The sequence below is a fragment of the Heliangelus exortis genome, chromosome 26 (genome assembly GCF_036169615.1).
Source record: "Heliangelus exortis chromosome 26, bHelExo1.hap1, whole genome shotgun sequence".
NCBI classification, from domain to species: Eukaryota; Metazoa; Chordata; class Aves; order Apodiformes; family Trochilidae; genus Heliangelus; species Heliangelus exortis.
Genome location: NC_092447.1, coordinates 1,689,349 through 1,717,061, shown reverse-complemented (window position 1 = coordinate 1,717,061; position 27,713 = coordinate 1,689,349). Strand labels below are relative to the sequence as shown.

The window sequence follows — 27,713 nt, the reverse complement described above, 5'->3', positions numbered from 1 at the left end:
CCCCTCAGACCTACCCTGGCCTGGCTTCTCCCTCCCTGCTCCCCCACACATCCCCTGCTCAGCACCATCACCAAACCCCCAGCTGATGTTGGCTGAGCTGTTGCTGGGAGCACTGGTCCAGCCCCTGCCCTTCCCCATCTCACAGCAGAGGGTGCCAAGGGCTGAAAGGAGCAGGGTCTGATCTTGGAAACCTCCTCACCAACACCACCACCACTTGCTGCCTTCCAGTGTCAGTATAAAGCACCCATCCAAGGTGTCTGTTGGGAAACGACACACAGAGCCACCCCCAAAATAAACCTAAAACTGGCAGAAATCAAAAGCAGATCTCAAATCACTCGTGGAGTGAAAACAGGATTAAGAATATCACTGAATATCATGTACAAAAATCACATGACTGGCTCTGGGAGCTGGAAATGTGAGACAGCAAGAGAGCTTGGGGTTGCATCAGTTATGAAATCAATGCAGAACAATGTTTAAAGTCCCATGGTCCCAGTGGACTCTCAAATGTGACTTTTTTTTGTAGTGGTCCTGCATCCAAGGCAGAAACGTGCTGCACTTCAGGCTTTGGTCCCTCTTTGGTGAGGCTGTCAAAGCAAAGCATTTCTTTAGGGACTTCTAACCATCACATTTTAATAACCTCTCCTTCCCCCCAGAGAAGCAAAACTGAAGAACAAGGAAGACTCTGCAACGTGAATTCAATTACATTTCTCACAACCATTTCTAGAAGTGGGTTTCATTCAGAATCCATGTTACCCTTCATCTGCATTTCAGATAAAACTCACTTTCTGATATCTTTATTTGACCAGGTACACCCTAGCAGGTCCTGGAAAGGCATTTTAGTCAGATCTCACTCTGCTGCTCAGTTCATACCGTGGCACCAACTTATCTCAAACAGAAATATTATGGTGGAAAAAGCCACATTCAGCCAAGCCACGTGCCCAGCTCAGCAGAGTAAACCAGGGACTTCAGCACCTCAGACATTGGTCCGGGCTTCCCAAAACTGAAGCAATGGGCATTTCTTCAAGCTAAGGGCTTTCAGCAGGTGTGAGATACTCTACTACCAGATCAGAGCTTCTGCCAGAAACCACACTGCCAGGCTGCTTCTACCCAAGTTCATTTAGGAGATGAACCTTGCCAAGGCAAAAGTTTGAGCCCCGATTGTGTCACGAGGCACCTCAAGTCCCCACTACCTGGTCCCTTTTGGAAAATACTCATGTTGAAAGCACCCTCTGAGCACATCTGCCCCCAGATTTCATAGAGAAAGAGGACTCAGCAGTTTTGGCAGCATCCTCACGCCTGCCTTACCTGAAACTCGTGATTTACAGCTGCAGGGGAGTGGGCAGAGAGAGCAAAGCTCTGCACTGAGCTCTTCAGCTACACAACAGTTCCCACTGCTTCATTCAGCATTGACTTTCCTGTGGTCTCCTTCAAACATCTGGGAAACCCCCCTGAGGGTGCAGATGGTTCTGGAAACTCAGGAAGTTTGCTTTTCCTGGGACACAGGCAGCAGAAGATGCTTCTCTCTCCTGCCAGCAGGACCACCTGCAGACCTCCTCACTGAGCAGGTTAATTATCAGCTTAGTCTAGGGAAAAGAATTCCATTAGGAAGTTGTGGAGCAGGGAAATACGAAAAGTTTGAGGGAATTTCCTGTCAAGTACCTCCCTTTTCACCAAGAATGAGGACATAGGGTGCAGAATGAGCCCATGGGGGCAGGGGTGTATACAGCACGTGAATGAGCTGACTTGTTGGCTAAGGGAAACCTTTCCCACACACTCAAAGCCAATTCTTTCCTGCACACAAAATCCTGCACTGATTTAGAGCCATGTCAGTCCCTTACTGTCACTTTCATTGCCCTGAAACTCCATCACCAACCCCATCCAAAGGGGCAATGAAGCACAAACAAAAACTCTTCGTTGGGTAAAAACAAACAAAAACCCCCCCACTTTTGCAGCTTGTAGCTGCACACAAACTTATTTGTTTCTTATTATTTGCTTCTTAACAGGATTGGATTAGTTGTGTTCATCTGCCATCTGCTGGTTACCTCCTTGTCAACCTAAATGGAGCTGGGGGCTCAGCAGTTGGGTTACAACACTGAAAAAGAGAAGATTTCCAGATGCACAGACACCAAACCTCCCAGCTGAGCTTTGGGCAATCTGCTCTCCAGCACTTACTACAGTTAGGAATTATACAAGGATCCAAAAGGAGACCACATTCCCTAAAATCTGGTCCACCTCAAGGTCCTGTGGTCTTCTGACTCGAGGATGGTAACAGAAAGAACACTCTACAGGTAAAGAAAAGTGGTTGTCCAGAAACAGAGCAGAGGAACCACCTATACAACCTATTTTAAAGTAATCCCTCTCTCAGCTGTTGCAGCACAGTCTTAAGTCACTTCTTAAGTCTAAAATAACTTTTAATGTATGCATTAAAATTCAGTGTTTTTCTTCTTTGCAACTTCATGCACTTAATGAAAAGTTCCAACATCCAACTAAAATGCCAGATATCAGCAGGTGCACAGGTTCTCTCTCACTCATCTTTCTTGGACTATGGTGTGATCTGCCCACTTTTGCACCAGCACTAGCAGTTGCTGCAATTGTAATTATTTGGGAGGCCTAACCCCAAAATATTAAGAGGGTGAGTTGTAGGGTAGTCCTCAGATTAGACAAGTCCAGGTGTTTTCCAAGGAAAGAATTTTAAGTTGGCTTTATGTTTACAAAAGGGCAGAAATTTTCATATTGCACTGAGCCCCACAAGGTTTGGATTACACATCAAACACTGTAAAAATCATTTCTTCCTCTGCAATTGCAGGCAGCGAGGGCACAAAGCCTGGGGCTGTCAGAGTTCAAGTGCATTGCCCAGAGGAGTGCCAGATGCAGGGATGTTACAGCCAGAATAAATTCACAGCTTGCAGGAAAAAGTTGCCAATGCTGAGCTGAAAACTGTGGGAAACACATGGCCAGAGATCACCTGGCTCCTATGCCCCCTTTCTATGCTCTCTGCTCTGTCCTTCCAGCAAAGGAAGAGGTAGGAAGGTGAAGCCCCTGGCTCTGGGAAAATTCACTGGATATTGACAGGTAGAGAAAGGAACTTTGTGTATTTTTACCAAGAATGAATCTCTCAGAGCTGTAACCAAGCTCTGGAGGGCACAAGGTCAGAGTGCAGGGCACAAATTTCTGCAGGGTGCTGCTGGGGCTTTAGGCTCTCCAGAATTTGCATCAAGTTTTCTGTTCTATCTGATAACAGAAAAACAAAACAAATCAGATCACGGGGTTCCAATTCTAAGTGAGGCAAACTTGGACTTTCCCAGCTAAACATCTCAATGCTGTGAAAATATCCTGACTCAATTATTCTGATTTGTTTCTCCTAACTTTGTAACACACAGATGAAACATTGGAAACAAACGAACAAACGCACAAATAAACCGAACTGTGATGCTAAATATTTACATGTAAAAAACACTGTTTTCAGTTTCCCTTCTGCGCTTTGACAATGCTTAATTTAGTCAAAACTAAATATATTTTCTTAGCCATAACAAACGGAACACTTCGTAGCTTTAACAAAGAGTGAAAGCACAACACCCTGCCCTGTCAGAAACCCAAATTCACAGACACAGAGTATGAAGTCCAGGATTCAGATAGGAAGACCCCCCAGAGGGGATGCATTCCATTGCTACCTCCAGTGGCAAAAATTATTTATTCCTGTATTTATTCCTGTTTCCTCCCCAAAACGACTGTAGAAATTGATAGGTTGAAAGATGAAGGTACTAAATACTTCATTGCATTGCTGTTAAGTCTGTGCATCATTCCAAGCATGCAGCATCAGTCAGGATGAAAGCCTCCACTGCTCCACATGTACTACACCATGTTCCATGGTTTCCAGGCCCTGGTTCTGCTTTGGCTGCAAGATCTCCAGTGGAGAACTTCAGCTTCTGGAATTACTTAAGCATGAAACACTGCAGCAAAGCATGCAAAGCATTCCAGGTATCTCTAGACAGTAAAAACCAAAGCAAATCCAGCTGCTGACAATAGAGGGAAAAAAAAAAAAAAAAAAAAGAGAAAAAAAAAAGTTCAGATGGGGAGGAAAAAAGGCCATTATCAGACTGTGCAGATGGAGGAAGAGCAATTGGAAGGACCAGCTCACAGTAGTGTAGCACAGGTCCCCTTCACCCAGCCATACACTTGAGGTTAAACCCCCAAATCTTCAAGATTTGGCAAAGAGAGATCCCGTCCCCCTCTAATGCTGGTTTCCCATTCACATCAGCCCCAGCCCCTGAAGCCCCCTGCCTGAACTTTCTTGATTGCTCCTTTTCCATTCCCCCTGGAAGGTTGGCACTCAGGAAGTTTGCTCTAGGAGTGCAGCAAGGCAGGACACAACATGTTTTATGGGGACTCCTGCGTTTTTCTGACTGTGACATGTTTTATGGGGACCATTACATTTTTCTGACTGCTTAGATTTGGCTCGAGGCATAAGCAGCCCAGTGAAGTGCAGTTCACTGTATTGACTCATGCTGAAAACAACCACTTGTCCTACAGGAAGAGAAGGATTTGCTCAATCTCTCAGAAGAAAATTGGAAACTCTCTGAGAGTCAGAGATGTCACATGAGTGAGGCACAAGGACACAAACACTTAGCACAGTCTTTGGAATAGATCTGTGCCAGCTCCTTCCCTGTTAGGTTGGGTGACTAAGCAAGCTTCCAAGGAAATTGCTTTTTTCAACAGCTTTTTCTGCATAATCAGTAACACCATCAAGTTTTTATCCTTCTGCACCCATGAAAACCCTGCCCTACACCACAGCAACTCACAGATGCAGAACACATTCATTGCCTTACATTTGCTTCATAATGAAACCACTCTGGCTGCATATTTTGGCTCAAGTGCTGGTGCACAGCATCCAGATAGCTGAAATGAAGGTCCCAGAATAAAACTGTCCTAGTGAACTCAGACAGACTCCAAGTGGTTATCTGAAGAGCTTATGCTTATCTTAGGAGCTCATGCTTCTAAATAACAAAGAAAGGCTCAGACCAAGTGGCCTGCAGGAAGTGTTAACAAAATGCTATTTTTTCTCTTGCAGCAGAGAGCAGGTGCCCTGGGCACAGAACATCAAAACCAAATGACTGTCTTCAGTTGCTCACAGACAGGAAGAAAACTGGAGATGAGAACTGTTAACAAATCCACCTCACTGCTTGTGAAGGGAAACACAGGTAAGCCATTAATATCCCAACCCTTCACAGAAACACTGCAAACAACAGGAAATTCATGTTCAGGTGAATCCCCCAGGATGCCTCTTTCTGTAAATGGAACTCAGAGAACCAGCTGAGACTTCCATGCCCAGCTCAGACACTGCCCTTAAGGCAGGTGAAATTCAGCCATGGGGACCAAACCCCTTTCTTTGTGTTCAAATAGTGCTGAGAGCAGAGCTATGAATCCAACACCAGACAAACCCACTCCCCAGGTTTACAGCAGGTGGGGCAGACACAGAAAGACACACAGGCAGAGAGGAACAAGCCCTCCTGGCTCCTGTGTGAGCCATAACTCTTGGGACTTGCTTGGGTTTGCACCAAGCACAAGCTCTCTGAGTAGGGTGGACTGGTTTAAGTCCAACTCTTCCTGAGCAGAACCAGCAAGAGATTCCAGCATCACAAAGACATCATTCCTAGTGGGTTTCTCTCACAGGAGAGTGACCCAGGCAACACCACCACCATTTCCCCAAAGGACAGCTGGGCCAAGCAGCATCCCCAGGAATGCAAAGATTCCAAAGCGGAGCAGTGTCTGAAGGTTAGAGAGCTGCCATTTGAAGGAGCAGCAGGCTTTGGAGTTAAGCAGCTTGATGGTATCACACACACTCAGTTTTTGGTCTGTAAAATGTGTGCAGAAGTTGTCCTGTTGAGCAACATACACAGCATCATCCATTTCTTTGTTAAACCCTCCTCTCCCTGGGAAGAACAAACACAGCAGGCAATGCAAGTTACAGCCCTGAAGAATTACTGCTCCAAGTGTTACTGATTATATCAGCTGCCATTCAGTAACAAAAACAACTTGTCCTGAGGGAAAGCAGTGTGTACAGAAAGCCACAGAGTGCACTGAAGGTGCTGGGTGAAGCTCTCTGTTACTCAGAGGTGTAGTGTTACTCCAGTGCCTGACACCAACACTCAGAGCAGGAACACCTGCTTGTAGAGCCTGCCAAAGACACCAGCACTCATCTGCCCTCTGTTTGCACACTTGACAGAGCATGAGCAATGCAAACTGAAATCCTCCTTATCCACAAGCAGTCATTCTCCTTACAGCTACCACTCAGGCTGCATTTTTTTTTTTTTTTTTTTTTTTTTCAAGGGAAAAAGAAATTTTCCATCCACAGCCCTGCACAGAACAGGGAACAAGAGCCTTGTATCCACTTTGCTTTTCAAAATCAGCCCCACGAGGCATCAGGTGGACACCAGTGACCATAGCTGGGGTGGTTCCCACATCCCTGCCTTGGGACAGGATGGTTCACAGTGCACATGTCAGAGCTAAATCCCAAGCTCTGCTGATCTGCCCCTCACACAGTCTGCAGCTGCTGATACACATCTCAGGAATACCTCAGCCCACAGGAGACACCAGTCTTGTTTTACTGCCTCCCTGTATACACATTGAGCAACCAAATTTCTGTGCCAAAGAATTTACAACCAAAACCAAAAAAGGATGCAGGGAAGCCACGAGCATTATTCCCATTTTACAGGTAGGTGGGGTTTTAGGCTAAGCCCTGCAGCCCCCCTGATTGCCACTACTGCCCCATAAAGCCTCAGAGTGCTTCCTACCACAGCCAGACATTTGCAAAAGGAAAAGAAATGAAGTTGTTGCTTTATTTGCAACCACATCTACCTACCTTAGCTGTAACAAGCATCTCACCACCAGTTCTGAAGGCTCCCAGCAGAAGAAGTCTCAGCAGCTCTCTCCCAGGTACCCATCACTTCAGCAGTGAGAGTCAGCCTGCCAAAAGTGCAGAGAATTAGTGAAAACCATGTCTGGCACCCATTTCCAGTGGAACTTTGCTAAAGGAGGACCCACTGATTTACATACACAAAATTAAGGAACAACAAAAGTGTTATGCATTAATGGGACTTCTCAGTAGACTCTGCTCTCATCTGCTGAGCACCAAAGTTTTCCCTTTCATGTTACTGCATCAAATGTCTTGCTAACAACACTAAGTGGAAAGTTCTCTTATTGTGACTGCAAAACTCCCAGTGCCATCAGATGTGCACTTTTCATACTCCATGTATATTTTATTCAGTACCTGTCTCTGTCTGTGGTGGCTCATTGGGCTGCTACTGCACCTGCAGTTTGTGTAATACTGCCCAGATTGGGTGATACTTCTGACAGATTTCTGCCAAAAAACCCCCCCAAAACAAGCTAAGCATGCTTCAGGAGGCCAGCAAAAATAAAACAAACAAACAAACAAACAAACAACAACAAAAAAAAACCCAAAACAAAAAAAAGAAGCCACCCTTTTTAGTGCTTTTAAAAAATTATTTAATAATTTTTGTTAAGATGAACCTAAGAGAAAGACTGAGTCTGAGACTAAAGAATTTATTTCCACTACACAAGTTAACTTTGAAGCTTTCCATAACAGCAACCAAATCAAGTGTTTTCTGAACACTTCTGCAAGCTGCTTCGAAGCCAAACTCCCCAGGCCTTGCAGAATTCTGAAATTGTTGAGTTGCAGCCCATTTATTTTACTGGTATCCTTAAAAGAACACCCCCCACCCCTGTACACCACAAAGCCTGTGAAAACACTGCTCATAAACCTTAAAACCAGAGCAGATTTGAACACTTAAAAAATGGAACAGCAATTCACTCCCTGAGTTCTGTTGATGTAAAAATTTCCCTGCTCTTAGCAGGTGGAAATGCAAACTAAAACATGTGTCCATATAGCACTTCCTCAAGAAGGATTCTTTGCATGAATGCATTTCATTTGCAGAGTCATGAAAAGCTGTCACTCAGGGAGGTGACACAGCTCAGCTCTGAGTGACCACAGCCTGATGGTGCCTGGTGCTGCAGAGCATCACGTGGGAGCAGGTGCAAGGCTCAGAATTTCTCCTGTTACTGCACACTCCAGCACAAGGAGAGGATGCAGAGCCCTTGGCTTAGAGCAGAAAAAAAGCCCCACAAAACTGCCCAGCTCCTTTGCACTGAGTGCTTTGTTCTCTCCCTTGTAGTGGCCAGAGAACAATTCCTGTGAGCTACCCAGAGCCTGAACAAAAGTCACAGATCTGAGAAGGGCTGAAACTTTTCTTTCAGAAAGTGCCATTCAGCATAAAATTCAGAGCATCCACCACCCACTGAAGTTCAAGCACATCCAGTGCTGCTAAACCCATGAACTTTTGTGATTCTGAGGGATGTATCACACATACAGAACAAAAGCATCAGAATTTTCTGTTCATACAACACTTAAAGCAGAGACCAGAGCATCAGGTGCATGAATCTGCCCAGGTCCCTCTAAGCCAATTTCCCAATATTGGCTTGGTTCATTTCAATGAAGCAATTACTTGATTTTCCTGACAAATTCCTCTAGTACACACCAGTGGTAAGAGGGTAAAAAAATGCACCTGAGGTGGGAAAGGACACAGAAGGGCTGAAAAAGAATCCCAGCATTTCTGGGGGTCACTGTTCTCCAGAGAACAAGCTGCTTCTTGCTTTGCACAGGTGTAAGGCTTGTACCAGCTATTTGCTCTAACTTTTCCTTCTGGAATTCTTAGAATGATAACAAAGAACCTGCATATTTAATCTGTCAATTGGCAGATTTCTTGTACTAGGTAAATATTTAATTCTTTTTTACTTTCTTACTTTTTTTTTTTTTTAAAACAAAATCTTGTGTGAGTTTGGCTTCCATTAGCCTCTTAACCCTGGATAAAGAGGAGCCAGTTCAAAGCAACACCTGTATTTTTGAATTTTCTCATTTCCCTACACAAATTTATCCCCAGTCAGTTCCCTATCCTAGCAAGTTGCATCATCTTTCCCCTCTGTTCCTTGAGAAGTCTATTTTTTTGGAATGTGATGCTGTTAGCAAGAAAGGACTCGTGATGTACACATGGGTTTGGATTGCAAAGTCTTGCTGGAATCAGTGGAAAATCCCTTATTTAGAGACTGTGGTCTGAAGTAAGAGACACGAACCTTCTTGATGAGAATAAAACTCATTTTGGGGGCATTCCCATCAGTTACAAATATGTGCTCATATGGCCCTAAAAAGCCATGACACTGGGGAGCTGCTTGGTGTTTCCATTTCTTCCACCTTAGGGGAAAGAATGAGTTTCTGGCAGAGACAGCAGCTCTGAGACTACAGAATTAAATCTGTCCAGGGACAGAGGCTGCAGCATAAGGAAGTGGGACTGGAATTTACTCAGCAATACAAATGGCACAGGAGGATTAGATGCAGGTTTGTACTCAAGGAGAAATTAGGCCAAACTCCACGAGACATGAAATGATTTATAGTGATGAAATACTAGCTCACAACAAGAGGAAATATCTTGGCACTTTCATGGAAACTTAATGCTCAAGAGAAAAAAATACACACAGCAAGAAAGCAACCCAAAGAGCTGCCAGGTCAGACTGGTTTGGGCAGAGTTTGTTCTACTATAAAAGAACTGAATGGTGCTGAATACATTTCTTAGCCTTGTGGATTAATAAGGTGCACTTCCTTATTTTTAGATAAATAGAAGCTGGAACAATTATTAAAGAAATCAAAAAGCAATACTATATACAACACTGATTGGATAAAGTACTTCACTAATCTCACCAATTTTAGAGAGTTGGTTTTTAGTCTTCTGGTCTTATTTGTTGTGCTACTACCCAGATATTAGCATGAAAATGTCTGGATCAAATTTCTTAATTAAGAGTTCACTTCAGATATCAAGGACCTGATAACCCACCATGAGAGGGGTTTTGTTTGCCATGCCTCCTCAGGCCAGCTAGGATCTCATTAAATTCCTGCCTTCCATTTCTACAGGAAATGCTTTTTGTTGTTGTTTTGTGTTTGGTTTGGTTTTGTCTATTTAAAAATCAGAATTATTTCCCTATTTGCAAAGTGACATCTTTAGGCCAAGGATGAGGGAAAACAGCACAAACTTCCAAGCTCAGTGGGTGTTCCCTTGTTATTATGTCCAACCCTACACAGAGTAAGGAGCAGTTTTAGGTGAGAATGTAATAATTTCTCTTTTCTTATGTAGCCATGGGAGGGCTGCATGGACTTACCTCAGTGGGAGTCATTTCCCTGATGCTGAAAGAATTTGGATGGAGGCCACTGGGAGTGAAATATAATCTCAGTGTATGGGAAAAAAGTTCTGAAACTTGACCCCAGATTACAAACCATTGTTGTCTGTGACTTTCAATGTATTTGTTCAGAAGGGAAAAATGGATTTAGGGCCTTTATTTTCTTATCCCCACTTATGTATTACTTTAATTATTAACCCTAAGTAAGCAAATTTTTATGTAGTTAAAGTGCAGTTAATAGGAGAGCATTTGCAATTTGGCCCATCTGAATTCTTGTTTCATTCAGCTGCTCTGGCTCAGTGACTCCCTCTTCAGCCCCTGAATTTGATATTAAGGGACATTCTTTATCTAGGTCATATTTTTTTCTGAGATGAGAGGTCCTCTGAGGGTCTGCTTGTGGAAGCATAAGTTTCTAGCAAACACCTTCAGTGTGTGTTAGATACTGTTGGAATTCCTCCCAAAGGCAGTAGAAATTCAACATCAAGAGACTGAAATATACTGGGAAATAGCCAATTGAAGTGGTTTTGCCTAAATCTGCTGTGGGAAGTTCTGCCCTGCTCCTGACACCCTGAAGCCACAGGGAGCATGAGCAGGGCTTGAGACAGCCAGGGCTCCTTGTGAAGAGTTGCATTTGAAAACAAATATTCTGATCTCTCACAGACCCAGAAGATTTGGAGTCTGAGAACAGGAGCTCAGGAATCACCTGTGGGATGAAGCGACCCCATGTCCCCCCCTCTCACACTTAAAATTCATGTGGCTACTGAAAGAACTCTGGCTGGGAAGTGCCTGGTATTTGTACAGTTTGCATTTTTGGGTCTTCTCCCCTCAGTGATTGCTGCCCTGGGAGCAATCCAGAGCAGAACCACCCAAATTTCTTTGTGTTTGTCAGAACTGAGCCTCTGTCAAGCCCAGCCAGAGGGACTCAGTTATTCAGGCATCTTGAGCAAACTCAAGACCTTTGTAGATCTCCCAGGTTGATGCCAAAACTGATGCTCCAAGGAGCTTCAGGGAATACTTTGCAACCACAAACAGCGAAGTGCAAGGACCCCAATTAAAATAGCACCTCTTGATGGGTTATGTCAGGCTGGCACTTAGCTTTCTGAATTAAGTGCTTTACTGAACCCCTGCCAGGAAAAGCAGACCAAAGACAACTGCAAGATAAAAGAGGGCAGATAACAACCTTGTATCCTGAAGTGACACCACTCCATCACCATGAAGTCTGAGATTAAGCAGGAAACAAAACACAAAACCCCAAACAAACATTATTGAGCATTCTGTAGCTATCTCGGTTAAGGATGAAGAGAAAGGACTTGCAAATAAAGGAAATCTAGGAAAATACTCTGAAAATCTTAGACTTTGGGGCTCAACTTCACCACCTTTGTTCCTGTGGAATATATCACTTTTCTATGTAAGGAAGTCAAACTCTTTAAATAGCAACAGCCTTCTTAGAGAAGAGGAGCAGACCCCATGTGCTTGTGTTTGCCAGGGATAGGAATTAAAAGGAGAGAGAGACAATGCTGTGAAAGGGTTGGAGAAACCAAGTATTCTGACTGCCTGCCAGCCATGTAATTGTATTTCAGTAACTAAGCAGATAAATGATCCTTATAAAAAAACAAAACAACCCAAAAAACAAAAAAACAAGAAAAAGAAAAGACTGTAAATAGAGAAGACTGCTCAAATACCCAGCCTCAAAACCAGAATGTGTTTACAGCTCTAGGTGATAGGCACAGAATTTTAACTCTAACTTTGCATCCTTAAATTGAATCTACCCTCTGCAAAGCCAGCCAAAGGCCTCAGCTTTAGTGTTATTCTGCTGTAGGTGTACAGTTAAGTTAAATTCACAACCAGTAGCAATCCTTAGAAGCCACAGGACATTTTCAAAGGCACGAATACAAAGAAGCAGAATAGTTCTACTGAATAATTCTGAATCTTGAGATTCAGAAATGTAAAGATGGTGGGAAAAAAGGGAGAGTCATTATGATAATTATAGCAAGGCATTAAAAGGAGATACTCAGAGAGAGAGCCAGCTGTCCTAAAATGTGCATCTTTTCCTTGCTGGGATGCTGTGACCTGCAGGGAGCTGTGACACAGAAAACTTGCACTGTTCCAGGGGTTTCTTTACACTGACACAAGATGTTCAGACACATGAATCAAACTGTATGACTATCAAAATATATCAGACTAATCAAAGTGTCATATGACAGAACCTGTACCACACAGTCCCTGGTTTTCCACTGCATTCACATTTAAATGCTACGTCCAATGAAGCCTTTGGGATTAAAAATTTCACCCAAACTTCCACCTGGATTGTTCTAATGTAGTAGTTAAATTCAGCTGCATTTGTGAAAGTTGTCTGCCCCTTTCACCCTGAATTCTCTCTGCAGCTCAAGCTGCCAACCAGTCCAGAAGCCAACAGAAATATTTGACAAGTGTGAGCCCCCAATTTTGCAGGGAGAGAAAACGAGTAAAAACTGTATTTCTGCCATACTTGTCACTGATTTACATTTTAAAACAACATCGGGGAACACGGGGAAACCCTCATTCATCAGATTTCTTTCATGAGATTTCAACATCCTGCAGTTTATTCCCCTTCAGGCTGCTCCTTGCTGATTGCTTTGTGCCTGGGATGTGTTTTGCTGTAATGTCTAAATCACAGGAGTTTAATTCACAGCCCCATCTAGTGACACAGCTTGGGCTACCAGGAACAAAGGTTTGCATTGCTCACTCTCCTTTTCCTGGGCTCACTTTGGTTCAAATTAAAAGTTGCAAATTAAGTTCAAAAGGTTCAAATTAAGTTGTTGCAAATTAAAAACCCAGTGAAAAGATTAAATACAACAAGATTCCCAGTGGTGACATCACCCCCTGAGAGCAACTCACTGGGTTGGCTCCCCAGTTGCACCAAGAAAGTTGAAGTCTCTGAAGAGAGTTCATTGATTCAGGGTCTAAATGCTGTCTTTTAAAAGTTTTGAAAAGTACATTCTTAAAATTCGATTTCCCTTTTATTAAAAAAGATTTAAGTGTTCCTTAACAAGTCCTTAACTACTTGCATTTTTCCTGTGCTTTCTGCAAAATCTCTTCCAACTCAAATCACTCTACAGAAATTCTCAAAGCACTTTAGGCAGCCTAAGTCTGCATTTAACAAGGAACAGAAAGTGTTGAGCTCTGCTTTGCAATCACATTGGTTCCCTGTGGCTGCAATTCCAACAGCATCAGCACACAAAACACACACCCCCCCCCCCCAAAAAAAAAAAAAAAAAAACGATTTTTTTTTCTTCCAACATCTGTCTGTATAAACCATTTTCTTACTGGAAAACTGGTTAAAACAAGAAGCACCCAAAGCACCTGTCACAGCTGTCTGAATTACAAATTTTTTCTTTTTTGTCTTTGCATGCACAAAAAAAAAAAATTAAAAATCTATGCCATAAAACTGGTTAATAAAGAAGGTTAATGCTCTGGCAAGTTATTTGGAAGGCTGAGAAATCTGGAATATATTTTGGGACTAGGTGATCAGGTCGCAATGGATTTGCCAAGTCAATAAAATAGAAACATTCACCCTGACAGCTCCTTACTGCCCATGGGAGGTCACTGTTGCTGCATAGAATGGACCTGGTGCTCCAGTTTTAGGTTAACAGCACAGATCAGACTGGGAACAGCATCACTTTGTTTCAGAGTTTGTCTCCATGATCACTTTTTGCAGAAATGCAACAAAAAGCAAGCAAACAATTACACAGCTTTGGGTGGAGACTGAGACTTCTCAGCCTGCAGATAGAGCTGTACCAAGAAAGAAGTTGTTATCCTATCCCTGTCCTGTGTTTTTTATCTGTCATCTAAAGGAAAAGCAGAGCACAAATGGTTCCTGAAAGCAAGCAGTCATCACTAAGCTAAAATACAGCATCTTTCACCTAAGAAATACAAAGATTTCAAAGACAGAGGAAAGCAGGACTTCAGTTACCAGAACAGGCATTCTAAGGTGATAGGAATGACTGTGATTGGAAAATAAATGGATTTTGTCTTGCAACAACACAGCTTTGTACTGCAGCAAGAGGTAAGCAGAGTCTGTATTTCTCAGTCACTGAAATGACCCAGAGCTGCTGAGGTTCACTTGCTCAGCTCTGACATCTGTCATTAGAGTTTGGTTTTTTCTGAAGCATCCCATGCAGACACCCCTGATGCAATCACCCTGTGGCCTGTCCCAGTCTCTGAACCAGGGATTCCTGTTTGCTCTGCAAATGTGAGACACACTCCATGTGTCACAACTCCATTTCGCTGCTCTTAGCAGGATGCACACCCGTGGAACACCAGAGCTGAAGCTTTCCACTGAAGGCATGGAAATGGAACCTCTGTGTCCTGGTTTGGGCCAGGATAAAGGTGATTTTCTGTCTTGTATTTTTGCTTTTAGCTAAGTCTCTTGTAAGTAGACACTCTGCAACACAGCACTGCTGCCCATGGGAAACGCTCAAAAGAAGGAAAAATCACCCACGTTTTGCACTAGTTCTGAATTCATTGTTTCCTGAGTGCCTTTTCAATTACTTGTCATCCACTTGGTACACCTAGACAGCATGATGTTCCCCTTTAAAGGGAACTATATGCCCAGAGTTGATTTTTTTTTTTAAATTTTAATTAGAACTTGAAAGCATGTGGAGGGAAAAGCCTTCTGCTTGCTTTCTGCATTGCTGCAAAATAAGGCCACCACCTCCTGATCCCTACATGTGTGAATGAGAATATTAACAAAGGAAACCTCTGCAACAAAGGATTTCATAGCCAGGAGAGTTACCAGCTGGCAAACCAGCAGCATCTGAAGGGAAAGACAGACACACAAACACCTAACCCAGCATAGGCCCTTCCAGTGGGTGTGTAAGGAGAAGAACATGTAGCAACAAGGGAGGAGGGGAAGCAGGGAGCATAAATCCTACATCCAAAGGTGCACAGGGAGCTTTACTCCCTGGCAGCATAACCTGAAATTTCACCTGAAGAGAGATTTGCAGAGCTGCCCATGACAAAGAAATTGGAAAGGAATTTCTTTCATTACTCATCCACTAGGAACTTCGAGATGGGGATAGCCATTTTTGCTGAAAATACCCCATCAGCACCCAGAACACCTCAACCAGCATCCCAGTGATGACATCAGGATAGAGGAAAAGCAGGAGAAATCTCAGCATGTCATTTTTCCTACAGGGGAGCAGGAGTAGAAGGCAGGAAGCACAAACCAGTGCCCCATAAAGGCTCAGACAGCTCTGTTTCTGACCAAACCCACGTTTTGCCTTCATCCCCCTACCCAGAAGAATATCAAAGACCTTTACCCAAACATTCATCCTCTTTTCCTACATCTTCAATACCTGATTCCCCCCCCCCCCTTTCTTAGACAATTCAGGGTAGTTAAAAAAGCAGAAATCATTAAAACTGTGGAAGATAACAAAAATACTCTCTGCCCCTGGGCAGGAAACACTTTTCCCAGTCCAGGTTTCACTGGGTAAAAAGCCAAATCATTTTGTCTGTAGCTGTAGGAATCCCAAAGTACCAAATGCAGCAGTATCTATGAATCCTAGAAAGCTGGATCTGCAATCCCAGTTTGCTGTGCATGCTGAAACTTGCCTTGTCACAATGGATGCAGGAGGATATGGTGTAGCATTACTGGAAAGTCCAAATTTAAAACTGCTACTGAAAAGGCAAAGTTGTAAACGGACAGCTCATTCCAATAGGACTTTAAAAAAATATAAAATAAGGTTCTCTATTTGCAATTAGAGAAGCAAAGTATTCACTAAAAATATCAGGTCCCAGTTGGAGCTGGAGAATCACAATATTCCCAGTTTTACAAAGACAAAGCCTTAAAGACTCTTTCTTGTAGTGGCCAGATTCCAAGGATTTTGTGGCTAGTTTCAAGTATCTGCTTCTCTCCTTATGGATACAGGGATGCATTTTGGTCCTTTCTTTACCATAAATCCAGGTTAATTCCTGCTTTCACTGTCAATGTAGTAGCATGTTATAAACAAGTAAAAACTCCCCAATATATGGGTTGGAGGGTGGAAGAGAATAGGAATGTAGGAAATCTCCAGTGTGATTTACTGCCCAATAAATGCAATGATTCACCAGAGTAATTTCCTGTTTGCAGGAGGCCAAATTCTCCAGCCTATAAAAGCATTGAGTAGTTCCTTAAATAAAGCCTCATCCTACTGATTTGAGCAGAACAAAATATTTACCAAAGCAGAGGGCATGTGCCCTTAGTTGAAAATAGACAGTCTGTGTGGCCTTCTCAGAGCCAGCAAGGTAAATAATCTTTGAAATTATGAAATATCTTTCAAAAAATCACTTCCTTTAAGCAAACTGGTTACAATCCACTAGGGAAGAAACTGGAATATTGGCTCACTACCTGCCCTTAATATCTGACAATACCTAAAGAGCCTCGTGGATTTCTGAGGAATAAGAGAGAGTTGCTTTGCCTTTGTGAGTTGAAAGATGTGGATGGCTGAGCCAGGCTTCTCCCCTCTGCATTCATGTTTTCCAGGTCCAAATGCAGTAACATTAGCAGGCAGTAAGATCTGTGGGGCAGAGAGCCAGGAACAGCCTTCCCAGGGCTGCTGCAGTGCAGATTGTTCCTGATTCTACACTTGTTCTACCAGCGTGGCTTTGATCAATGCCTGAATAATTAATTCAACATCCCTGAGACTGGAGTTTCTATGTTCAGTACAGAGAAAGTGGGAGACAGAGGATTCTGCAGGTCTGTAGAGAGAAGTCATCACTCAGTTTAAAAAAAAAAAACATATCTATAATGTTGTCCTTATAACTTGTTCTGGAAAGTCTGGCTGCTTCCTGCTCAGGCTGTTTTAGCTGATTTTGCTTGGGACTAAAGATGCCACAGCTAAGGCTGCTGTTTGATAAACATTGTGATATTTTTCCAAACTGAAGAGAAATCCCTGCTTGCTGGGTTGAAATGGCAGAGTCCACAAGTAACACTGCACAATGAAAAATATTTGCCAAGGACGCGGGGCTGAAGTTTAAATCTGGTACTGAGGTCTCCCTGTGACATGGGAAAAGACTTCCTCTAAAAAGAGTATCCAACAAAATATATTCTTAATCCAATTGCATTTTAATGCATATATATATAATAATTATATATAATAATTTAATTATATATAATAATTATTAATTATAAATTACAAATGCATATTATATGCATATATGTATTATATAATTATTACACATTTTAATAGATGCACTTGAAACAATCGTTAAGAATCCTCCCTTCATATAAAAAACACCCAACAAATAACACTCCCCCACCAAATAGAAACAGTAATATCCTCAATGAAACACAAATCACTTTTGTGTCTTCACCTATTCAAAGCTATACAGATTGCAGGGGATGCCTTTCCCTCACTGAAATTTTATCTTTAAGAAGATTATTTTTGTTTCCTGAAGGCTGTGAGCAATAGGTCCTCTTACACAGCCTTGGAAAAAAATGTCTTCTTAACTTATACCATTTGCAAAAAAAAAACAAAACAAAACAAAAATTTGAGTTTTTCTGTCTCGTACCTAAGGAAAAACATTTTTCAACTTTTACTCAGTCTCTTCTTGGCAAAAATAATTTCTTTATCAGGTGCTGAACATTGTTAGGAAAGAGGGTGGGGCCTTCCCAGGCTGCCGTCCTTCAAGTCATACCTGAATATAAAGAGCAAGGGAGAACAAGAGCCAGGAAACTCTCAAAAGCTGTTTCCAGGGACTGCTGGAATTCCTTATTCTGCAACAGCTCTGACTGCTGCTGGGTAACAGAGAAGAGAGAAGCTGGACCCATCTCCTGGTGGCAAATTACACTGGAGAATTAAATACAATTACCATGCTCTCAATGTGAAACTGGACTGAATTTCTTTTTTTTCTTTTTTTCTTTTTTTTTAATGTGGTTTTTATTTTGTTTTGGTTTTGTGTTTTTTTTTTCTTTTAACATTACTGAGTAAGATCTTTCCTCCCTTTTTCTTTTTCACCTTTTTCTACACACACAGCAGCAATGTTGCAAACAGCCTGCGTGAATCCTGAACTTCTGGGCAACCAAAACATCAGTGAAAATGAAATCTCTGGCTGTTGTGGCCAGGGATCTCCACTGCCTGGAGAAACTGCCAGTCCCAAAAGCTATTTCCAACAGAGCCCATCGTTGCCAGACTCTGGATTAACTGAATTTAATGTTACAAGTCCCAAGATCTACGGTGACCATAAACCTCAGGAGATGGCTGCTCCCACTGGTAAGCATGAAACCTTCATTCTATTTTATGCAAAACTATTATGCTTCTCTTGCAAAGTGAGAAAGTGTCCTGACAGCAACTCCTTTAGTGCTCAGAGAGAGCTGCACTGACAGAATATATATTAAGCTTCTCCTCAATAATATTGAAGATGTACAACATACTCCCCAACTCATGTCTTGTTTTTATTTTGTTCTGGTCTGCTCCTGAAGTCAGAAATCACCATTTTGTAAAGGATCCTCACTTATTCCATCATTTCTGCCTATCTCTATTGTTTTGATGCTCGTTTACACTCCAAATTGCAAGTTCAGTTCTGAATCTAACATCAAGGTAATAGAAAGGACCCCCTGAGTTATTCACATTAAAAAGTCAGAGGTGTGTTTGGTGAATCACTGCTTTTGCCAAGTTCTTCAATTTCAAGGATACATTTGGGCATTTAATCTGATCCCTCATATAGCATTTGTACTGTAAAACAGCTTGAAAAATCATAAACTAGCAATTTTTGCTTTTGTATAAAACTTTTCAGAGGAGCCTAAAAAGTACTTGAGAAAGAGCAAACAACTTGTTGTGAAAACACCAGTACAAAAAAAAAGGAATTATTCCCATTCCTGGAACAGTCTGAGAAATAAACTACTGGTTTTGAGGTCCCATTGTTTTAATTGTTCAGTGCCAGGTTAAACACTCAGGAATGCCAGAAATCTTAACACAAAACAGCAATTCAGTCTCCAGTCAAAATGCACAATTTGCTGCTTGAGATTCAACCCCCTCCTGCTGAGAGGGACTCGGCCTCTAATGGCCTAAAGCAGGGAAGAGAAACCACCTCTTGTGTGACTGCTTTCCACACCAATATTGCCCATTCTGAGGCATCCCAACCTTGGGAAGCTGCTCTCCTGAGCCCCTACAATTCTCCCCAGCCAGACTCCAGTGTGCCATGAGGAGGAATATGGGGACAGGCACCTCACATTTACTTGATGTTCACTGCTCCTGTAATAGGAACTGCCTTCCCAAGCTGCAAATTCCTTTTCCCATCCTTTTTTCCTTTTTTTTTTTTTTTTTTTTTAATTTTTTTTTTTTTTTTCTGTGCTTTTTAACCATAAGTGTGTTTTAATGACAAGAGGTGTTTTCATTCCTCATGCCATGAGCTTGCTGCTCTCTGCTCCAGCAAACATTGCTGCTGGGTGACTCCTTGTCCTCAGTAGCTCACAATCTGATTCCCAAAACTTGGGCTTCTTTGGAACAGTGGCTTTCTGACCTATTGGTCAGAATATTGACCTATTTCTGACCCTGACCTAACGCAATAAACTCTCATTTTGTAATGACAATAGGTGCTACTGAATGCATTCTATCTGGAGAGGATTCTCAAGGGGAGGGGGTGGGACACAGCATTACATAAAAGGTATTTCAAAACCAATGCATTTAAGCTCCTAATCTGGGCAAGTCTTTCAAGTCTGGGGATTCAAGTACAAGATGCAAGAAGAGCTATCATAAACAATTACAGAGCAGCTTGTTTTGACGAAGAGAAGCTTGTTTGGACAACTATTTATATTCTCAGATAACTATTTCAGTTCACTACAGAAATTCAGTGCTTCCCTTTGAATCACACCACGCTGAATTCCAGGCACACCAAGAACCACTGGAGAAAGACATTGGACACAGCATTTAGTTTCTGAAACAGATCTGTTCCTTACTCTTCCACTAATACCAATAGAACAATCCACAAGACAGGAAACTGCAAAGGCAGATTTGCTGCAGCAGATGAAAATTAGAACATGGCTAAGAGAGGCAGTGATCTAGAGAGAGCTGACATGTTCCCAAAAGCAATGATGTGCTCTAAGTCACTATGGCACCCCAGAGCTCAAGGACACCAAGGAAAACTTTCCAGGGCTAAATCTCAAGATAGCACATTCATTTCTGCACCAGAAAGCAGAAACATCCAACTTCTTTCCCAATCATCATCCTTCTGAACTTCCTTTTGCTTTGCTACCCTGCTCCTGTTGTCATCTTTCCAGCTTCAGGGGCACAGTTGGCATTTGGGGCAGTCTCTCCACACCAAAGTTTGACAACAGCTTTTACGTAGGAATTTCCAGGTTAACTCAGCTCTCTGCTTACATGCCCTCAGACTGAGGATCCCACAGCCACCTTTGGGGCTTGGTTTTGGTTCATTTCTTAAGAAATGGACTCCTTTTGGGAGGCCTCACAGTCTGTTGTAGCCTGAGAAGCAATGCAGCAAATAATTGCTGAGCAGGAAGGGGGCCAGAGCTCAGGATGTGGAAATTCCCCACAGCTGATGATGAACCCCAGAATCACAGCCTGGTTCTCGGGGTGACTTCACCCTGCCACTGTTCTGTAACAAATCTGGTACTTTAAGCATGGTGTTGTGACTTTTCCAGATCCTGGGCTCAGCTCTGATCCCCCTCCGAAGCGCTACATGGGGGTGAGAGTGAAAATGCCAGTTCGGGAATTACTGAGAAAAATCCGTCTTTCCAAAGGCCTGGACTCAGCTGACAGCAAGGTGAGGACTCCTCTTGAATCTGGAAAACTTGCACACACACCACACTCCCACTTTGCCAGTGTTCTGGAGAGGTTACACCTACAGCTGCTGCCTCTTCCACCCATCAAATCAATGCTTTTGATGAAGGTGGAGAATATACCTAATTTTAACCAGGCTGGTGGAGAATATAACAAATTTTAACCAGGCTGGCAGCAAGAACCCATTAATGCCCTCAATATTATACATCATGAGATCAAGACAATGACAGCCCAAGAACCAAAAGCTTTTTTGTAGCAACCCAGATGTTTTAACAACCTGCAAAAAAAGACCAAGGAGCTGGTAGACTCCCAGATAATTGGTCCAACGTAAAGATCTTTATAAAACTGCCATGATTTACCCACTCAAGGGAATTTATTCACCTGCATCCTCTGCTGTGCAATGTTCATGGCATGGAACACAATTTACTTTGTGCTGCAATATTTGCTAAGGCTTCATCTTCTCTTCCATGCAAGCATCTCTAATTGAACTGGGTTTTTTTGTCTCCTCAGGAAACCTCATTAACCAAGATGGTAACCAAAGGAGCCTCAGGAAGAACAGGTTAGGAAACTCCTCTCCTGGCAGCAGGGCCTCGTGTTCTAGTAGGATCATCACCACTAGATACCCAAAGAGCTGGACCACTTCTCCCCCATGGTCAGGGACCCACACTGGTTCCCCTGACACGACAGGAACAGGCAGCTGCCTGCTGAGAATACCTTCTGTACGTGTGTCCCCTCTCCTCCACTTCAAAATAGCTCATTTCTGCCTTTCTTCCCAACAGAAAAGAGAAGAGTTCACCCTTATACAGAGAAACAGCTTAGACAGGTATGCAGAACACCTTCAGCTCCGTGCTGCCAGTCTCCTCAGGCACATTTCAAGTTGTATCACTGAACAAGAACAGGACACTTCATGTCTGATCTCCCTCCCCCATCTTCCACCCTTCCCTGGTTTATTTCTCTTTCAGAGCAAGCAGAGTGTTGGGCAAGCTCTAATAGGCTTGGAGGACCTGGATATTCTGGTGGAGGTCCTACAGGAGGATCTGAAGAAAAGCCAAGTGAAGGAGCCCCTGCTCCCTGCCCCAGGTGGCTTTTGGCAGGGCTCCTCCAGTGACCTGAGAGCCTCTAACTGGGATACTGGAGGGAGCAAGCAGGCAGCTGGGGGGCTGCAGGAAAGATGCCCCAGCTCAACCAAGCTGCATCCATGCTGCTGTCCTAAAGATTTCATCTCCTTATGGGGGGGAGAGGCTGAGACTTCTTTTCATGGTGACGGGAAAAGCCTGCAAGGATCCTCCTCAGCAGGAGTGTTCTCAAGGACAAGTGAGAAAGAGAGCAGCTGGGGGACACAGGGTGCATCTACAGGTACCCTGAAATATTTCCTGAGGCATTCATCCCCAAACCCATCTCCACACCTGAACCCATCAGGAGGCTGCTCAGAGGCACTGCTGGAAACCAAGAAAGGCTCTCCAGACACTGAGGGACATTTGGAGTCAGCCCCGAGTCCTTCCACCCCCCAGGACCTCTCTGCTGGCTCTTTCTTCCAGTTCCAGCTAGACAGGGAAGAAAGTTTAGTGAGAAACATCCCAGCAGACAAACTGCTTGCACCTGATGAAAACGGCAACAGGTCTCCAATTTTTTCTTTTGAAATACATTCATTTTTTATTTCCTGGGGTCTCACTTGTCCTGTGGCTTTCCTCTAACTGCCCACCTGTAGCAAAGCCTTTCCTTGCTCAGTGAGAAGCTCAGACCTGCCTCAGAACACCCAGATTTAGGCAAGACAGGAAAAATAGATGGATTCCATATTTGCAGTGGTATTGCCAAACCATAGCTGACATCAGGACATATTCAGAGTGTTAACAAGATTAAAGACTGAGCTGCACACGTAATTTTCCATAAGAAAATCAAGCAAAACAAGTAATTGCTACTGAAAAAGAAAAAAAAAAAAATAAAAAAAGATATGCAAAAGAGACCTTTTCCATGCTGCAGACACTCTCAGGATAATTACTTGTATTATTAGTTGGTAATAAAAGTAGGTGGGAGGATTACACCAAAACATGCATATGCTGCTAGTCCAGAGCACAGACTTCCAAAGAACTGGGAGTGGCTGTTTTGCTAGAAAAGAAATGAAAGCAAAGGTTTTACTGATCCCATTCTCTCTAGAAATGCATTCTTACAGAGAAAATAGCCATTTATATTTTAAAAAATTATCTTATTATTTTCCATACCGTTCAGCTAATTTGGGGAATCTGGTATCAAACCAGATTGACAGAAAGCATAAAATACTCCACAAACTGTCCTAGTCTTGGTGGGAAGGAGATTAATTCTTGTCCCTATAGACAAACCTGCTTCCAATTTAAAGTATTTATAACCCACAAAGGAAAGCTAAACACAGCACTGTCCTCTCCACAAAGTAGTGTTCCGTTCAGAATAATGATTTTCAGTGCAGTAGTAAAATTATAAATCACTCTTTTTAGCAATAATGTGACTGTGACCAAGTTAAAATAAGCCTACTACTGTATGTCCTGCCTATTTGTTCAATAATACAGACAAAATTAATCACAAATGAGAAATCATGACATTTTAAGTTCCTTTAAAATTCACCAGCTAAAATCTCCAGCATCCCATTTACACCTATGAAGTGTACATCCCTATTTACACCTACATCAGATTCCATGCTCAAAACAACACATGAAGGCAGGGTTACAGTCCAAATAACTCTACAAATGGTGAACATCTGGTGGGTATCAGTTACTGTGCCAAAAAAAACATCCAGAAAATAATCCACCCAAGACCCAGAAGCAGCAAATGTGTCAGTGTTATTCAGACATCCTCAAGAATATCATGCTACAAGACAAGGGGAAAATGAATAAGTTTGTAAAATCAATGCCTGCACTATTTGTTCCTCCAGGAGGAAAGGAAAAGATGCCTGAATTTACAAGACCAAAAGAAAAAAAAGGAATTTTTAGGATGAAACTCAGGAGAAACACTTATAGCACAAGTAGTTCAGTGAGACTGAGCACACATAAGAGCTCTCCTCCTCCACAGGAATGAATTACAGTTTGGAAATATTTCTTTTAAGTGCAAGAGGAGAGTTTCCCTTCTCTCAATATTTAGGTATCTTACTCTCTTTTCCTGTACTGAAGGATTCTTTAAACAGGGAGGAGGAAACAGAGACCATTAGCAGAAAGGAATCATGGAGTAGCTCCTGGAGAGGAGAGGAATAATATTAAGAAGGGATGAGCAAGAAATCTGGGCAGATAAAATCAGCAGTAACATTATTAAGAAGCTAAATAAATTAAACACTCACATATCCCAAGCTTTCACCACTTGTGAACCTTACCATCTTGTGCTCACTGTTAGTTTTGATAGTATTAACCACTGCTTTATCTTCTAATTGTTTAAAACTGTTCTGTTCCAGGCTGCTGCACAAGGCTGTTGCTCAGGGGAGAAGAGCTCTGACTTATGCCCTTGCACAGAGATTTGCATCCCTAAACAAGATCAATGAGAAGGATGCAGAGAAACGGGTAGGATGCCAGCCTGCCAAGAACAGGGTCATTTCTTATCACACACAAACCTGTGGCAAACACCAAGAATCCTTTTGGACAAAGTGTGGCAAAGAGGGGAAAGAAGAAGAGGGAAGAAGTGATCTGTAACACAACTGGGAACAGAGCCCAGAGCCCCAAGTCCCCATATTATTTTCTAACAGGCATTGTTGGCTTATAAATATTTTTGTCACTGCAATGAGTTTCTCCCATTCTTCTCTTCTTAGACTGCATTACACCTTGCTGCAGAAAAGAACCAACACCTGATGGTGAGTGACCTGATATCCCTGGGAGCCAACGTCAATGAACAGGACAGTTCTGGTAAAACCCCACTCCACCTATGTGCAGAGAATGGATATTTGAGAGTTCTAGAGGTAAGCTGGTCATTTATGTTGTGCAAAGGTAGAGAAAAGGCATCAAATGCATGGTTTTTTGTTTAAAATATACAAGGCTTTTCCGTATCTGAAAATTAGTGTTGGTCTGAGGTGGATGAAGTAAGATATAGCTGGGGAGGAGAGGGCACTGCCAAAAATCAGGATTTATCTGTCTTCTTCATTTCAGGTTTTGAAAAACTGCAAAAACAACGGGGTGTGTGTGGAAGTGAATCTGACAGATCATTATGGTAAGAGAAAAAGCTTAACCACAGAGATACTGAGAGTAAGTTCCAAACGTTTCAGACTACAGATATCATCTAGGCCAAAGAGTGTTCTATTGCATCTTTAAAACTAAAATGCCAAGGAGAAGAGACAGTCCATCTCAATAGGGCATCCACTTAGGATTATCCAGGTGTGGAATAGTTTACTCCAGCTGAGGTGTTCAAGCTTAATTAATTTGACCTTTCTGTGGTCTGTCCAGGTTTAACACCACTCCACTGTGCTGCTCTTGCCCACTCTGTCTTAGTTCTGGAGTCCCAAAACACTGACATCAACACTGACATGGGAAGGTTCCTCAGACTCCGCAAAGAACAAATTCTGGAGGGAATTTCCTGCTTGTTACAGATGGGAGGAAAGCCTGAGCTGCAGGTGAGGACCAGGAGCAGGTGCTTTGCTGCAGCCTTAGGTTTTCTTATTCTTTTGCAGTCACAGGTTTCACTGTCATTTGCAGGTACTAAATTCATGTCAAATTAACACTACCTATTTAAAAATTGAGGAGAACACAGAACTCATGTGTTTGCTTCAGACTCATAAACCTAAGGGACAGAGCATTCTTCAAGAGGTAATTATCTATAGCAACCTTTACACAGGCTCCAGCAGTCCTACCCAGGAGGTTAAATGCAGGAATAATGTAAGCTGTACCATCTTGCAAACATGGCAGATGATGCCCCCAGCCTTCCCCTTATCTTGCAGAGGGCAGATAATCCCCTTTGCAGGGAAATTGTGCTGTAAAAGCTCTGACCACAATTGGTTTCCAACTCAAAATCATATTTGCTATAACTTGGAGCAGTCTGGTTGCACACAGGTGCTGCCAGCATTTTGCTCACACCCATCCCCAGCACAAACTCCTCCCAGCAACAATGGTTTCATTTCCAGCATTTTACAGCACACCAAACTTGATAAAAGTGTCTCAGAATCAACACCAGGGGAATTATTCCCCTGCTGATAAGGGTGTGCTACAGCCCCATGGGTTGCCACTGTATTCAGTTACATTCAGCAGCATCTTCAAAGAAAGAGCTCAGTTTCTCTGTCCCTTGGGACACTCATTCAACACCAAAACTACAAAAAACCTGCTTTACTGGGCCAAAAGATAACCAGCTGATCGAGTGGTATCAGTATCTCTTGATAGTTTTTTGGTGCAGGAAACAAGACACCAAAACCGAAAGCAGAATGAGTGCTTAACAGAAGACTAAAGACAAATTCTGCTCCATAGAAATACTGCAATATCCACCATAGAATTCTGTATTTGTGTCCAAGAACAAGCAAATATTCAGTGCTTACAAGTTACAGCCCTTTTACATTTTCTAGGGTGTTTTTTTGATAAGATTTCCCACCAGTATACATGTACAAACACCTATAATATAGTAAGATTTCAATTAGATTTACATCCTTGAAGCCACATGTCAATTTATTTAGGAGCCTGTGGAACTATTATGTTCTGTAGGGGATAAAACACAATAAAAAAGAATTATCTCAATCCAGCTCTCTAGGACCTGAGAATCTCCAGTCTTATGGTCAAGGGGGAGAACCCAGGCTTCACGTGTCAGAACCAGCACAAATTATAGACACAAAGCCTACATCACTGCTAATGCTGGAAATTTACTGTTCTGGTTTCTTCATCTGTACAGGGTTACAGTTTTCTGGATGCTCAAAGAAGACTGCCCAGAGCCTCAACACCAGATAACTTTTCTGAACTTTTTTCCACGTCACCTTTGGACCTCTTTGACACAACTCTTAAAGGTATTATGGGGCAGGGAAATAGATTTCTACCTGGTCTGAGTCTTTGTAACTCAAGAGCTGCTATGGAGTAGGTAACTCCAGCAACTTCCCTGCTGCTACATAACAATTCATCACCACTTCACCTGAAACTGGTAGGAAAAAATATCCAGAGATTCATTAACAGCTTCAGATTAACTCTGGAATTCTGCTCAGAATCTCTTTTGCTTGCAAAACTGCTTACACAAAACTAAGGAGAAAGTAGGGCAATAAATATGGGGCATTAGAAGGAACACTTTGTAGCTGAATATTTGTTGGTTTATTGCCTTCCAGGAAAATGCTGAGAAGGTTCATTATATGCATCTCATGGCTTGTGAGCTGCAACTGCTGCTGAAGAATAAACAGTAGAAGTCATCACAGCATGAACTGACCCTAGGAAATATCTCCTCAGCACCCAGAATTAAAGAGTAACCTAATAAATGGGGAAAGCCCTCCAGCCAGGTTCCAACAATATCAGACATTTAGTGTCAGATGCTCCAGTAAATAAATAGGTCTTAGTTTACTCACAAAGCTGAGTACTTGCACCTCTCCTTTGAAGTCCATTTGATTTGTCCATGTTCTGTGTTCTGAACCTCTGACAATTCTTTAATGTCCAGTTTCATTAAAAAATCCTTCCATTTTAGCCAGTCAGAGCCCAGGCTTGAGGGTGTCAGTGTCAGACTGGTCTCTGCAGTTTGAACTTAATGTCCAGGTGTGCTAAAAACCTCAGGCAATCTGTACTTCTAAACATGAGATATGGGAACTTAGAATCT

The 27,713-nt window shown here is 42.6% G+C and overlaps 1 protein-coding gene across 4 annotated transcripts; it reads left to right on the top strand.

Moving 5' to 3' along the window:
• Window positions 1-17,914: 17,914 nt before the first annotated feature.
• Window positions 17,915-27,471, top strand: LOC139807771 (uncharacterized). Of its 4 annotated transcripts, XM_071769159.1 has the most exons (12): window positions 17,915-18,470; window positions 20,858-20,979; window positions 21,507-21,555; window positions 21,776-21,819; window positions 21,959-22,614; window positions 24,409-24,514; window positions 24,760-24,906; window positions 25,094-25,154; window positions 25,388-25,554; window positions 25,637-25,747; window positions 26,814-26,925; window positions 27,235-27,471. In XM_071769159.1, the coding sequence occupies exons 1-12, from the start codon at window positions 18,239-18,241 to the stop codon at window positions 27,243-27,245; spliced, it is 1,818 nt and encodes a 605-aa protein (XP_071625260.1). In that variant the 5' UTR covers window positions 17,915-18,238; the 3' UTR covers window positions 27,246-27,471. The 4 variants fall into 4 exon arrangements, with proteins under 4 accessions (XP_071625260.1, XP_071625259.1, XP_071625261.1 ...); XM_071769158.1 differs by having other exon boundaries at window positions 26,814-27,471; XM_071769160.1 differs by lacking the exon at window positions 25,637-25,747 and having other exon boundaries at window positions 26,814-27,471.
• Window positions 27,472-27,713: the final 242 nt, after the last annotated feature.